The sequence below is a fragment of the Podarcis melisellensis genome (assembly GCF_964234715.1).
Source record: "Podarcis melisellensis genome assembly, chromosome: 15".
Classification (NCBI taxonomy): Eukaryota; Metazoa; Chordata; class Lepidosauria; order Squamata; family Lacertidae; genus Podarcis; species Podarcis melisellensis.
The window spans coordinates 24,635,132-24,649,050 of record NC_138532.1 but is presented as its reverse complement, the minus strand read 5'-3'; the positions used below and the strand labels follow the sequence as shown (position 1 = coordinate 24,649,050).

Here is a 13,919-nt window from a genome sequence, read left to right as displayed (position 1 = left end):
CTTAATTTTTGTGTGTTGAGCGAGTGTTGAAGGCCCTGGAACAGTTAAAACATGACAGCCCTTCCTTACCCACAGACTTGCTAAATGGCCTTGAGTAAGCCATGATCAACCTCCTCCCTCTTGCAATGTGGAGATCACAATACTAGTTTCTACATTACAGGGTTGTTGTGCAGATCGCTTGAGAGAAAGTATGTGAAGTGCTTTAGCACCTTGAGACATAACTGCTATTATAATTTTTGGGGGAGAAAGAAGGGAGGGGATGAGAACTACTACCTTGGTGGGCCTAAGAAAGGCGCCCAGGCACAATTGAATTAGCGCTAATCAAGTTGGGCTCCTTGGCCAAATGACCTGCTGAGCTGTCCTGCTATTCCAGGTCAGGTGCCCTGATTGTACCGCGAGTGCCGTGGAGTCAGCCTTGGGTATCTTAAGGGCAGGTCGGTTCTCATTAGCTCCTCATAATTAGATTGAGCTTCCCAGATCTGCTCGCTTTCCTAGGAGGGCTCCAAGTAGAGAAGAGCTCCGACATGTGACAGGCCATCAGAAGGAGAGGACGTCCCTTACCAGATGAGCTCATGCATTATTCACATGGCCTGCTTCGCCCATTTCGCTTTGGAGTGCATCTTTGGTGATGCCCACAGTGGATTCTGTCCAGTAGCATCTGAGCTCAGACTGTTTGGAATGCCATCTTCCATATGGGACAGAGATCGCTCAGTGGAGCAGAAGTGAGAATGTTGGCACGTGCCACTTCTCACCATGGAGAGCTGCACTCATGGGAAAAGCTGAGCCTGCCCAAACAAGGCCTTATTGTTGATCTTGTTATCAGAGAACCCATACAGACAATCGATCTGGTTACCTCCGGGGTTAACTTGGTTGTCTGAATCACCACCCTGAATGTTACCCCACAGCAGGTGCAGCCGTGTGGCAGAACTTGTGGTGAAATGTTCTTCTTTATGCGGCCCAAGAGGGCCGTGATTCCCCACACAGTGCACGTTGCCATCTCTGCAAAACTGCTAAACTCTCTCACACCACCCTGTGAGGCGGAAGTGACGTTATGATCTGACGCCAGATAGAAGGCCCCATTGTTGTCCTTAGTTCCTTGGCCAAGGGAGATGTGGCATAAGGGCATCCCTTTGTATTAGATTGCGGAAAACGCCACAGAGAAGGACATGTCGGTCCTTCAAGCCTCACAGCTGCGGAGGCTGCAAAGGAAACCGAAAGGGAGAGGTGCCCACATTCCCAGCTGCGTGCATCTCTGCCGTCAAAGACAGATGTCAAATATTGCGTGGTGATTTCACACGGTCGAGACCTCTGCTGAACTTGATGCTGTGAGAGAGAGCAAGGGCAGGCCCAGCCCTGTCAAAGCGATCGCTCCCAGCGCGGACTGCAAACAAGTCTTCGACTGTGCTGCATTGTCTTCTTATTTTATTATTTTATTTTATTTTATTTTATTTTAACAGTCATATCCAACACGTTTTATAGAACACAGTCCTATAAAATTATGCAAGGGATGGAGGAAGTGAATTGAGAAGAGTTTTTCTCCCTTTCTCGTAGCACTGGAACTCAATGGACATCCAATGAAGATGAAAGTTGGAAGATTCAGGATGGATCAAAGACATAATAATAATAATAATAATAATAATAATAATAATAATAATTATTTATTATTTAATATTTATACCCCACCCATCTGGCTGGGTTTCACTAGCCACTCTGGGCGGCTTCCAACAGAACACTAAAATACAATAACCTATTAAACATTAAAAGCTTCCCTAAACAGGGCTGCCTTCAGATGTCTTCTAAAAGTTTGGTAGTTATTTTTCTCTTTGACATCTGGTGGGAGGGCGTTCCACAGGGCGGGTGCCACTACCAAGAATGCCCTCTGCCTTGTTCCCTGTAACTTGGCTTCTCGTAGCGAGGGAACTGCCAGAAGGCCCTCGGCGCCGGACCTCAGTTTCCGGGCAGAACAATGAAGGTGGAGACGCTTCATGCTTTCTTCAAGCTCCCATGGGAAGCAGTGATGGCCACCAACTTGGATGGCTTTAAAAGGGGATGAGACAAATGTCACGAAGGTGAAGGATGTCAATGGCTACTAGCCACAGTAGCTATGCTCTGCCTCCTGCCTCCACAGTTGGAGGCAGCAATGCTTCTGAAGACCAGTTGCTGGAAACGATGGGAGAGGACTCTTGTGCTCTGGTCCTGCTTGCAGGTTTTGCCACAGGCATCTGGTTGGCCGCTGTGAGAACAAGATGCTGTTTACAAGCCTCCATAGCTGTGATGCACACAGCAGGGAGGGAGGCCTCTGTGCCAAAACCACTGTTGCTGTTCGTGGGGAGTTGAAGAGTCCTTTGTGCCACTTCAGTTTGTGTGAGAATGACTCAGTTGGCAGCTGTGTCTGCTCTTCAGCTGTCCTGAGGAAGGCTGCAACTTAGTGCTTTTAATGCAGGAAGTCCCAGGTTTGATCTCTGGCGTCTCCAGAGATCCAGTGTGATGTAGTGGTTAAAGGCCTGGGAGACCAGAGCTCAGATCTCCACTCTGGCCACGAAGCTCAGCGGGTGACCTTGGGTCAGTCACTGTCTCTCGGCCTAACTTACGTCACAGGGTTGTTGTGGGGATTAAATGAGGAGGGAGGGACCACGTACATCGCCTTGAGGTCCTTGGAGAAAAGGGTGCAATGCAATGCAATAAATTAATAAGATAGGAATAGGAAGGTCCCTTGCCTGAAATCCTGGAGGGCTGCTGCCAGTCAGTGTTGGCAGTACTGATCTAGATAGATCAGTGGTCTTGCTCAGTATAATTCAGCTTCCTACGAACAGTGGCGTAGCGTGGGTTGTCAGCACCCGGGGCAAGGCAAGTAATTTGCGCCCCCTAACCTGTGGATTTGCGCCCCCTAACCCGTGGATTTGCGCCCCCTAACCCGTGGATTTGCGCCCCCTAACCCGTGGATTTGACCCCCTAACCCATGGATTTGCGCCCCCTAACCCTAACCCCCAGATGTTGCGCCCGGTGCGGCTGGCCCCCCCTGCACCCCCCACGCTACACCACTGCCTACGATCCCTTTACAATTCAAAACGTGGCCAGGTTAATAATTAGTTGCTGACTGGGGTTATGCATGTATTTAGAATTAACTGTCAAATAAACGTGATCAAATCGCTGATGTGGATTTGCTGAAATGCCCTTTGCTCACAATGAAGGAATGACGGCACCTCAACATTCGAGGCCAAACCATGAATGCAGGGGTAGTTTTGCTTCATCCCAGGGTGCGAGCCGAGTGACTGTGGGAAAAGGGGGCCTCTGACAGTGATAACATAAGGAACACTTGGCACATTTGGAAAACGCTAGGCTAAAAATAGCAGGAGAGAGCAAGGGGACAAGGAGCTTGAGGATTTGGAAGAATTTGTCTCTATTGCTAAATGCTCTGTTTTGACTTTGCTTTGGTGAGGCAGTTTTTAACTCCTTTCATGCTAGACTAATTATGGGATTTCTGGCAGGGAACACAGCCCTAATATAGGAGTGTCAGCCGGGGTGGGGTCCACAACTGAGTAGGAAATACTTTTCATTTTCCCAAGTTCTTTCAGTTAGAAAGCTCTTTTTGTTTCCTAACAATTTCTTTTCCTGCTGTTGCTGTTCCTATCATAGATTATTCTGATGGATTTCTGGTTCTTGGCACGAATATCTGATTTGTAATATTTTCCAGACAACAAAAGAGCCCAGAAAAGACATTTGCATATGTGTGTGTGTGTGTGTGTGTGTGTGTGTGTGTGTGCGCGCGCACACACACACACACACACAGCAGCCCTTCCTCTTCCCTTCAATATGATTTTGTACAGTGGTACCTCAGGTTACATACGCTTCAGGTTACATACACTTCAGGTTACAGACTCCGCTAACCCAGAAATAGTACCTCGGGTTAAGAACTTTGCTTCAGGATGAGAACAGAAATTGTGCTCCGGCGGTGCAATGGCAGCAGGAGGCCCCATTAGCTAAAGTGGTGCTTCAGGTTAAGAACAGTTTCAAGTTAAGAATGGACCTCCGGAACGAATTAAGTTCTTAACCCGAGGTACCACTGTATTTGGGGGAGGGGCATGTAATTTTGCAGTGCAAACCCCAAGACCTGTGTTTTTTACCACCTCACGTGAGAATGGGCCAGCTTTGATTCCCACACTACAAAATGTGTATGTGCATGTGTGCACAGTTATTTGAACATGATTAATGCCAGTGAGTATTGCCACTCTTGATTTAAAGTACCGGTAATAATAATGCTGCGGACTCTGGGTAAACTTACCTTTGGGTAGCCTTACCTGTAGGGGGTGGCAGCTTTACTAATGCACCAGAGTGATGCTAGGACAGGGACATTGTGGGAAATGGAAAGGTGGCTAGACCCAGCTGCCTCACGCTGATTGGATTTAAGGGTTAGAAAAAAGTAACAAGAGCGGGGCTTGGGCAGGCATTGGCAGATGCCCAAGAATGCTGACCCCTTTAAGCTTTGCATCTTGTATTTTACCCCAGAGAGGGAGAAGTTGCAGCCTTGCAGTCCGGCACTGACACTTTGCGATTCCATCATTGTGATGGGTAGAAAAAGGGATGCAGGAGGTTAGTACGCATAGGAATTGGGGATTAAACGTTGACATTTTAGTCCTTCGTTATTGCTTGGAATTCAGGCACACACTAACGAATATTGAAAAGCCAGAAGTGTACAGGATCATTGTCCTTGAACTGAAGACATTCCGCTTTCGCATTTTGCTGTGTGTGAGAGAGTTTATCCTGCGAAGTGCTGGCACAGGCAGGAATGCATTTTGCCCATCTGAGCTGAAGCAAACTAATGACATCTTTTGCAGTTTATAATGGATAAAACTTCCAAACTCCGCAACTGGGCAAGAAAACATCGCCCAACTGTTGATTTTGGGTTTTTCCCCCCTTATGGGACAACATGGCTACCTTTGCTTTTTATAGTTCACACTTGATTTCTCTGTCCTTCATGATACATTTGGTGATTGGCAGATGAATGCATAAGCTACCTTAATCGAAAAGCCTTGCTCAGAAGGTAACATGAAAGTTTCGTTTCGTTTATGGTGTTTGAACTGTGATGGCCGATGGTATATTGGATTGCAATCGCAAGACTGGGGGTGGGGTGGGGATACTGATTCCAGGACGTGTTGTTTTCAGAGCAGGAGTGATTATGTGACCTATCAGAGCATCTTCTGGAATATCGGGATGATTTACAGACTTCCTGGGCCCTGGAAAATGAGTGAGGTGATAATGAGGCTTTCAAGTTTTACTGTTATTTGTGAGATGAGTGTAGAACACATAGGGAGAATGGAGAAAATAGTAATCGGAGGCTGTACATTTATTTCCTTTTGTGCTACCAACTTAAATAGTAACAGTCTTTGCAAGATGGTTTGCATTTCCAATTAAAAGCTAAAGGTTACATTTGAAGCTCCATGTGCTTTTTCAAGTTGAACCTATGGCAGCCCAGAAGTAAGCACCATTGTGTTTAAGATTGCAGTCTACTGACCCTAATAAACTGGATATTGTGCTATGTGCTGCTGTGCTTTGGGTGTGTATCTTGTTTGTGTGCATGCATCAACATACCAGCACATCTGCCTAATTTTTTTGGGACTCTTTCTAGCAGCCTGGCTGTGGGGGCTGGCATGATGAGCACTTGGAAATTTACAGCTACACCACAGGGATGGCATGTTTACATATACAAGGTACCACTGGATGTTGCAAACCACAAGGAATTGACATGTATGTGTGTGAACCAGCAAAAAGGGTGGAGGGAAAAGTGCCACCATTATCTTTGTTTCCCCCCCCCTCTAGGTTTTTCACTGGCTGGGGGTCTGAATAGTGAAAGAAGCCCCTCCCCAAATATCCCCCCCCCACAGATTTCCACCAAGAGCTACTAGCCCCGTTTCAGATCCTGTCAGGTGTGACCCAAAACTGATACTCATCTGGTCGATTTCTCTTGCATGTAATTGGAATTTTCCTTTCTCCTAATCCTAGCTGTTCAGATTCGCCCCCCCCCTACAAAGAGAAACCAGTGAGCCCAGTTGGGGGGATGCTGTGTTTGCGTGTGAGAAAACTAAACAAAACTGGGGGGAAATCCATTGTCTCCCTTGATGTTTCCGGCAGCTGACCCTTATTGTTGCCATCTGCCCAATCCCTCCTGCTTCCCATCAGCAACCCTAGTGCATGGGTGGGGGAGGAAAGGAGGCAGGAGCATTAACAAACAAAAAAAGCAAAAAAAAGGAGGGTGGGCAGTACAAGATATGCTGGTAGAGGAGTTTCTGCTTGCAAAAGGAGAGTCAGATGAGGCTGGTGTAGCGCCTGTTGGCCACTTGCCTTGCTAATGAGTTTTCGGAGCATCTGGCCAGCTGTATTTGGAGATCTAACCTGGTGGGTTCAGCAAGGCAGGTTTTTTTTTGGTTTTTTACATATATATGTGAAAAGGGAAGGATGGGAGAAGGAGCAGAGGAGGATGCCACAACAAACTCATTGCTTGGCAGGTTCTTGCCCTCTCTTGTTGCATGCGTGTCTTGCCACCTGTTGACAGGTTTTTGTTTTTTTAATCCATCACAAGCAAGCAGATAGAAACGCGTGCCTCTGATTGTGTCCTGCTGCTGCGTGTGGGTGGTAAAAATAAAAATCTTGCAAGTGTGGGTGTCCTGTAATTGCGGCAAAGATGGATGGGGTGTTTTCTTGAAGCTGCTGGGCTGTAGTGGGAGGGTGGGCTTTTTATAACTCCTTATCAGTGTACAGGGTGGCTGTCTGTTTCCTATGTGGTTCTTCGTTTGTAAGCGCTAGTCCTTTGCTCTTGCTGAGCAAGGGGTGATTCAGTCCATAGTGAGGATTTTTAATTTATGTATTACATTAATTTATGTATTGCATCTTATATTTCAAGGTGGGTCCCCCGACTTTCATCCTTGCCACGACCCTGAACAAGGGATCCACCCAGTAATCTTTGCAGTGCACCCAATACCTAGATGGGATCTGATAGGAGGGGCTGCAACACACTTCTTATTTGCTGGGTGCTGTCAGTACTAAGCTTAGTACCTCTGGGAGCAGGTAAGAGCTGGCCTGCTCAACAGTGTAGAGTAATTGAATTTCAAATGTAGTGCCATGCAAGAGCTGGTTCAAAAACTTTTGCGTTCTGGGCATAGCTGTCAACTTTCAAATTTGAAAATAAGGGATCAGCAGCCTTGAAAATAAGGGATCAGCAGCCTCACCTGTCCCGGGGACAGTCTACGGGATATCTAACAATTCGGGATAGCAGTGGGAAACGGCGCTGGAATAAGGGAATTTCCCGCAAAAAAATGGAAGGTTGACAGCTATGGTTCTGGGGTGGATCCAGGCAGAAAGGGACAAGTCTGTGTGCTTTCAATGCCACAGGGCAGTTGCTGGAGCAAGCTGCCGCAAAAAACCTCGATGTCCATGTGTGTCCACTTTGACACGGCCTGGATGTCTTGATTTGTATCACTCACTCTTTCTGAAAGGCGCTTGCGCTGCCCACAGAGCAGCAGCCAAAAGAGCAATGAGCTGCACTATGTCCAGTGATCCTGTGACTCTGTCACACTTTGGGTGTGCTCTAAACTGAAGCAACCGGAGATCGAGCAGCGCTAGACTCCCTTGCCTTAGAGGTTCTCAGGTTGCGCTAAGTAGGACTTGGGGTGTTCTGCAGTAGTGGCTCTTCACTCCATCCTCACAGCTGTTGGATAATGAATATATTACCGGAGAATAAGTCATATTGGACTTAGAATCATAGAGTTGGAAGAGACCACAAGGGCCATCGAGTCCAACCCCCTGCCAAGCAGGAAACACCATCAGAGCACTCCTGACATATGACTGACTGAAAGAGACTTGTGGCGTTTGAAAGGTGCAGGCAGGCAGACGGAGCCCGTGAAGGTGCTTGCCCACAACCTTCTCAGGCTCTGTCTGTTTGTCTGTGTGTCTGCGCCTTTGTCATCTGCAGGCCATTTGAGCTGGCGCAATGCATTGCCAGTTCAAATTGCCTGACAACCAGTATCGCGATCTGAAAGCCATACCAGATTCAGACAATTTATCAATACATTGCCCAGCTCTACTCCCCACCTAATTTACCTCACACAAGGGTATTGTGAAAATAAATAGAGGGAAAGAGGGGGAAGATAACCCAGCTAGGCTGCCTTGAGCTTCTTAGGAGGAAATGCCGGACACAAATCTCTTGCCCCCGTTGCTGGGATTTCACCACAGATTCACCACCAGAGTTGGCTCTCCAAAAAGCACTATGTAACTCTTTAGGTCAGAAGAGTGTTTGCTTGGCAGCCTCACTCCGGGAGAGGACATGTGGAATACAGTGAGCAAAACGGCCTCCCTCCTTGCCTGGTCTCTGTGGTGACATCTTTGTAAAAATGTCAGGAGGAGTTCAGAGGGATTTTCCTCTGCTTACTCTGGGGCTTCTTTTCAGCGAGTTGCGTTAATGCCTTGGATTTTTGCTGGGATTAGCGAGATGTATTTACCTCAGAAGGGGGAGGAAAGTGAGGGTATAAAAAAAAGACAGATTCTCTTAAGTCGTAGATTGGAATCAAAGCTGGAGGAATGAAAGAAGCTTCTATGTGGCCTGGAGCCTGTTTTTGAAGTGCTGAGCCTACAATAATACAGTGCTGGCTGCCTTCTTTGCTTCCATCTTCTAATTCATTTTTTTCATTTGCTACATTTACATCCCCCTTCTACCACAATGGAACAAAAGGGTAGTATACTTGGGGTTCCTACATAAGCAGATTTAGACCTGCTTAGCTTCAGTGAGGTATCTACATCAGGTTCCTGTAACCAAGGGATGAGGAGCCTGTGACCTTCTAAATGTTGTTGGATGCCAACAGCTATCAATCCCAACCACCTTTTCCTGCCAAAAGCCTGGCTTGAATGCTGTGATCAAGCCTTGCTTGGATCAGCTGGGATCCTCCTTTGCAGCATGGCTTAAACTTAAGCTGCACAGCAAAGGAAGCAGAGTTTCCTGATGTCCCGTTGGGGAGCTAAGGACCTGGTCTGCCAGGCTAAACAACATTTCACACCCAATATAAATGCACATGCATGACCACCTAAGGCATCATGCAGTGCACAGACTGCTATTTCACACCCTGCAGGTGCTGAGGTCTAATTTGAACTGTTGATGACATGTTGTAGAACAATTATTTTCCTGCTACTATATCTTTAAGTGGAAGAGAAGTCAATCATTTATCTTCTATTAAATTAGTATTGGGCCACCTGTTGCAGAGCAGAATCATATAATTGTACATTACTACCACCACCCTAACCCTGCTAAATATAAATCTGAGTAGGTGGTTCAGCAAGGATTACAACAGATTTTGCTAAACTCGCCCCTTTTTTTATTTCCAGGGATTTGATGGGGTGGTGCAGAGTTTCAAGTGAATGTTTCCAGGCCAGAAATGTATGATGTGCCTTTTTTGTTTCTTATGCTGCCGCTTGTTTGTTTTTCATAGGCTACAGAATCTTGGCCGTAGAGCTGTTTTCCACTGACTTGAACCCTGTGGTGCAGGAATTTTACCGTAAGTGTGGCAAGGCAAAGAAACATTGGAAGCTACTTTTTGCGGTCAATACTTTAGTTCCATATAGCTTAATATTGTCTACACTGAACAGCAGAGGCTGTTCACAGTCTCGGAAAGAAAGTCGAAACATGGCTTAGCACGAACATGGGGGCTCCTGGAGAGGAGATAGTGGCCGCTTTGTTCCCCCTTTGGTCCTTCTGCTGCTGTGAGCCACGCCATGGCTTGGCTTAGCGTGTAGGCCGAAACCAGATTCATGATTCGTCTTGTTCCTGATAAACCACAAGCTGCAACCAAAGTTTGTTCTAGTTTGGGGACAAATCATGAGCCTGGGTTCGGATGGCAGCCTAGGCCAAAGCAATGCTTGGCTCACAGCAGTGCAACAGAAGCAATATTGGAAGAAGGCTGAAGTAACTGTGATCTACTCTCCAGGAGCCCATGCTTCTGCACCAAGTCATGCCTTGGCTTGTGTGTAAACTGAACCAGAAGTCTTCCTCACCCCTGCCTGGATATGAACCTGGGACTTTCTGCATGCAAAACATGTGTTCTGTCACTGAGTTATGACCCTTCTGAAGAACTGGATGGTAAGGAAAGCCATTCTCCACCTGGATGTTAACCAGGCCTGATCCTGCTTTGCTTCAGTGCCAAACATTGTCAGGTGCCATCAAGCTACTCATTGGGACAGAAGCAGCCAATGTGGTGCCCTCCATATGGACTTCAACCTCCCATCAGCCTCAGCCAGAATTGCCCGTGGAGCTGCAGACCAGCACCACACTGGCCAACCCCGCCAGTGCTTGCAGGAACCAAACAGTCCCGAATTGCAACTTCATCAGGGCTCCTATGCCTTTAAGGGGCAATACATAAATGTTATAATAAAATGAGAGTTCCACCCCCCCCTCGCACACTTTCTCCCAGACCCCAACCCTCTGATCCTTTTAAGAGACACCCTTCTCTGTCACCTCACACCCAGCATGTCCAGCCAGTTGCAAGAAATTGTTGGCATGAACTAGACTACTGTTTTTGTATTTTCTCCCAGTAGTTGCTATCTGTGTTGGCTGCTCACTTGCTGGCTCGGGTCCACAATCTCCCGTCCAGCAGCTTCTGAGTTTCAGCAGATTTTTCTCCACTTGGGAGGCAGATGGAAGGCGAGGCTCTTGGCTTCACCGGGCGAGGCTTTTCCCTGGAAAGGCTACGTAAATGACAAGACGTTCCTTCTTAATCTGTGCTTGTGTGTGTTCCTTCTGCAGGTGCTGAGCTTTCCTGCATCATCACTTCCACCAAGACAGTCAATCCTAGGATTGAATGGAAGAAAATTGCGGGCAAGGACACAAGTTACGTGTATTTTGACCACAAGATGCAGGGTAGGAAATGTTTGCAGCGATTTTCTTCTTGAGGTTTCATTTGAACCCCAAGCAACTTTCTGTTCAGAGTTTCAGAAAAGCAGATGGGTGCCTAGAACTTTTTGCCATTTCCACTTAAGGCTTTGTGAGCTATGAGGGCTAACTAAGATTTCCAGGGGGCCGGATGTATCAGGGGACACCTTCCACCCTTCTTCCTTGCCTTTCTGTAGGAGACTGGGTGGACCGTGCAGAGCTCCATGGGAGGACATCACTGATCATCCACAATGTGACCCGTGCAGATAAAGGCATCTACCGGTGCGAGGTTGCGGCTCCTGAAGACACGCATATCGGAGCTGAGATCAACATCAACCTGACAGTTCATGGTATAAGCCTAGCTATCCTCACATTGTGCACCTACACAGGGATGGAATGCCTTTTGTTCAAATCACTTGGTGCTAGGAATGGCTTCGTTCCATCCTGTTTCATTCCCGCTGGCGCTCAGTCATAGACCTGCACATCCCATTATGTGCAGATTTTTCAAAAGGCACAAAAAGCCTGCATTTAATTGTACACATTTTGTGAGCAATTTTTCCATAAACTGCAGCTTTTCCAGTGCTTTTCAGTGCATTTCCCCTTAAGATGTGCAGCTTATGTTAGCTATAAATTCTTTGGAGAAGGAGAAATATATGAGTACATGAAAGTACCTTTTACCTGTCTCTCTAACTCACTGCTGTCTACTTTAAGCAGAAGAGTCTTCCCAGTCTCAAGGGGAGGTTTCTCCCAGCCCTGTCACCTGAGAATTCTCTTAACCCGAAGTCCCAGGAGCTCAGCTGCAGAACTTCTGCTCTGCCGCTTTGTGATAAGGGCTGATGGATGCCAAATGGACAGTGAGACAGCAGTTGATGCCTGGCAAGCTTGCTATGTTAGTCCCCTATTCAGCCTTGATGTCTGCCTACCTTCTGAGACCAGGAGCAGGGAGCCATTATTGTTGTTATTATTTAAAGCAACTTGATCTTATAATGTGCTAAAATTCAACCAATCACCGATTTCCCAGTCCTCTCAGATCATGCTTCTTGAGAGCCGGCTTGGTGTGATCTGTGGGGCTAATTACAGCGCAGAGTGAGGCCTGCAGCTGTGGCCTGTCTCTGCCTTGATCTGTTGCTGCCCTGCTCTCTGGCTCACGAGACTGGGGGGCAAAACCACACCCAAGCATTGTGCATGTTTTTTGCAGTGTTCATTGGAGTGGCGCTGCTTTGTGTTTATTTTGTAACTGACTTGGAACGGTTTAGCTTCTACTCTATTCAGCATGAAGGGATGAATGAAACACATGTTGGGTGGGATGTGAATAGTGGCAAATGATTAACCAGTCTGACTTACCTAGTGGGCATCTCTTTCCCCAACAGTGAAACCAGTGGCCCCAAAGTGCCGAGTGCCCCAGTCAGTGCCCGTGGGTAAATCTGCTACTCTCCACTGCCAGGAAAAGGAAGGCTTCCCCGAACCAACTTACAAATGGTACCGTAATGGTGAAACTTTGCCTCTTGACTCCAAAACCAGCTCCAAATTCCAGAATTCCTCCTTCACTGTGAACACAAAAACGGGCACGTTGGTAAGTCTCACGCGGCAGGCAGGCAGGCAGAGGAAGGGTGGATTGTCCTATCTTTTGGGCAGTGTGTTGGATTGGATCAGGGTTAGCCAATGTTGGTGCCCTCCAGATGTCGTGAAACAAAAATCCTGTCGGTCCTATCAGGCATGGTCAGTGGCCAAGGATTATGGGAGTTGTAGTTCAGCAACATCTTGAAGGGGCACAGTTTAGCCACCCCTGAATTGGATGCTCCTCTGTTCACCCCTAACTATAATGCTATTAGCCTGTTCAGACATTCACTGAAATGGAAATTTTCAATGAGGAGTGGGGACATACGGGCATCCCCCTGGACTTAACCGTCCAGGGGCCCTTCACCTTTACCTATGATGCTCACAATGTCACAAGTAATATGGCTGATGTGCATAAATGTGTACCCAGACATACCTGATTTGCACGATCATTTTTTTTTCTTGGAAGTGACACCCACACAGAAATAACATAAGGGAGGGGGGGTTGTACAATACATCATCAATATATTGCCTAATGTTAACATTTATGAAAGAACACACCCGCCATACAAACCACACTCAGATAATAAACAAACAATGCTCTGACCCACTAATTAGCAGATAAACAACTATTTTATCCCCCTTTTAACCTCCTGCTCCACCCAAAAGGCTGGTTTCAGGCCAGCTATTGCAAATCAGCTGTGGGTGGGTCCAGCATCCTCCTCCAGGGATACTCCAACATCACTCCACTCCCTTCAGAGGAGAGCTGTAGCAAAGCAAAGCAAAGCAAAGCAGGAAGATGGTAGCAACTCTTTTTCCTGCTTTGCAGTTGGTCTGGCTTAAGTTTTTGCGTGTTTAATGATGTCTGTGCTGGGTATGTGCACCTGCCTTCTCATATATGGGATGGGAAGTTTGTACATTTATGACTGATGGTTCACGGTTGAAAACGGTCTGCTTCTCCATGCCTGGTGACAGAAACTTGAGGCCAAGCAGGGTTGTTGTTTCAACCAACCACCTGGCCTTGAACACTTAAATCTCTCCCCACAATATTTTTTTAAAAATCACACAACATTGGGCAGCCAGCCATTTTAATAGCGCCCCTTCATGCATTTTAGAGGCACCTCAGTTTGTCCTATAAATCCAAAATATCTTTTAAGCAGGCGCTTTATGCACAGCGTATCATTTGAGTGTGCAAGGGAGCACAGAAGTTTCAAATCCAGAGGCAAATTAGTATCATTAATAAGAAATATGCTTATTCTTAAGAAGCCAGCTCGTTTCAAGCACAAATCCTAAAATATATTATTTTTCGGTGGCTGCAAATTCATTTCTGACTGAATGCTGGTGTATGGTGTTGCCGCCCACCTTTTTGGGATGGTAGTTAAGAACTTTAGAAATAGCACAAATCGCAAGATTAACAGATGCTGGGGGGGCGGGAGGAGAGATTATTTCTGTA

General features: G+C 46.8%; 1 protein-coding gene across 1 annotated transcript in view; it reads left to right on the top strand.

Moving 5' to 3' along the window:
* JAM3 (junctional adhesion molecule 3) overlaps positions 1 to 13,919 on the top strand; it is a 40,380-nt gene that overhangs the window by 15,089 nt on the left and 11,372 nt on the right. Inside the window, exons 2-5 of the mRNA XM_081890009.1 lie at positions 9,474 to 9,539; positions 10,784 to 10,897; positions 11,107 to 11,259; positions 12,280 to 12,482. Of these exons, the coding sequence (XP_081746135.1) occupies positions 9,474 to 9,539; positions 10,784 to 10,897; positions 11,107 to 11,259; positions 12,280 to 12,482 (536 nt within the window). The remainder of the gene's footprint in view (positions 1 to 9,473; positions 9,540 to 10,783; positions 10,898 to 11,106; positions 11,260 to 12,279; positions 12,483 to 13,919) is intronic.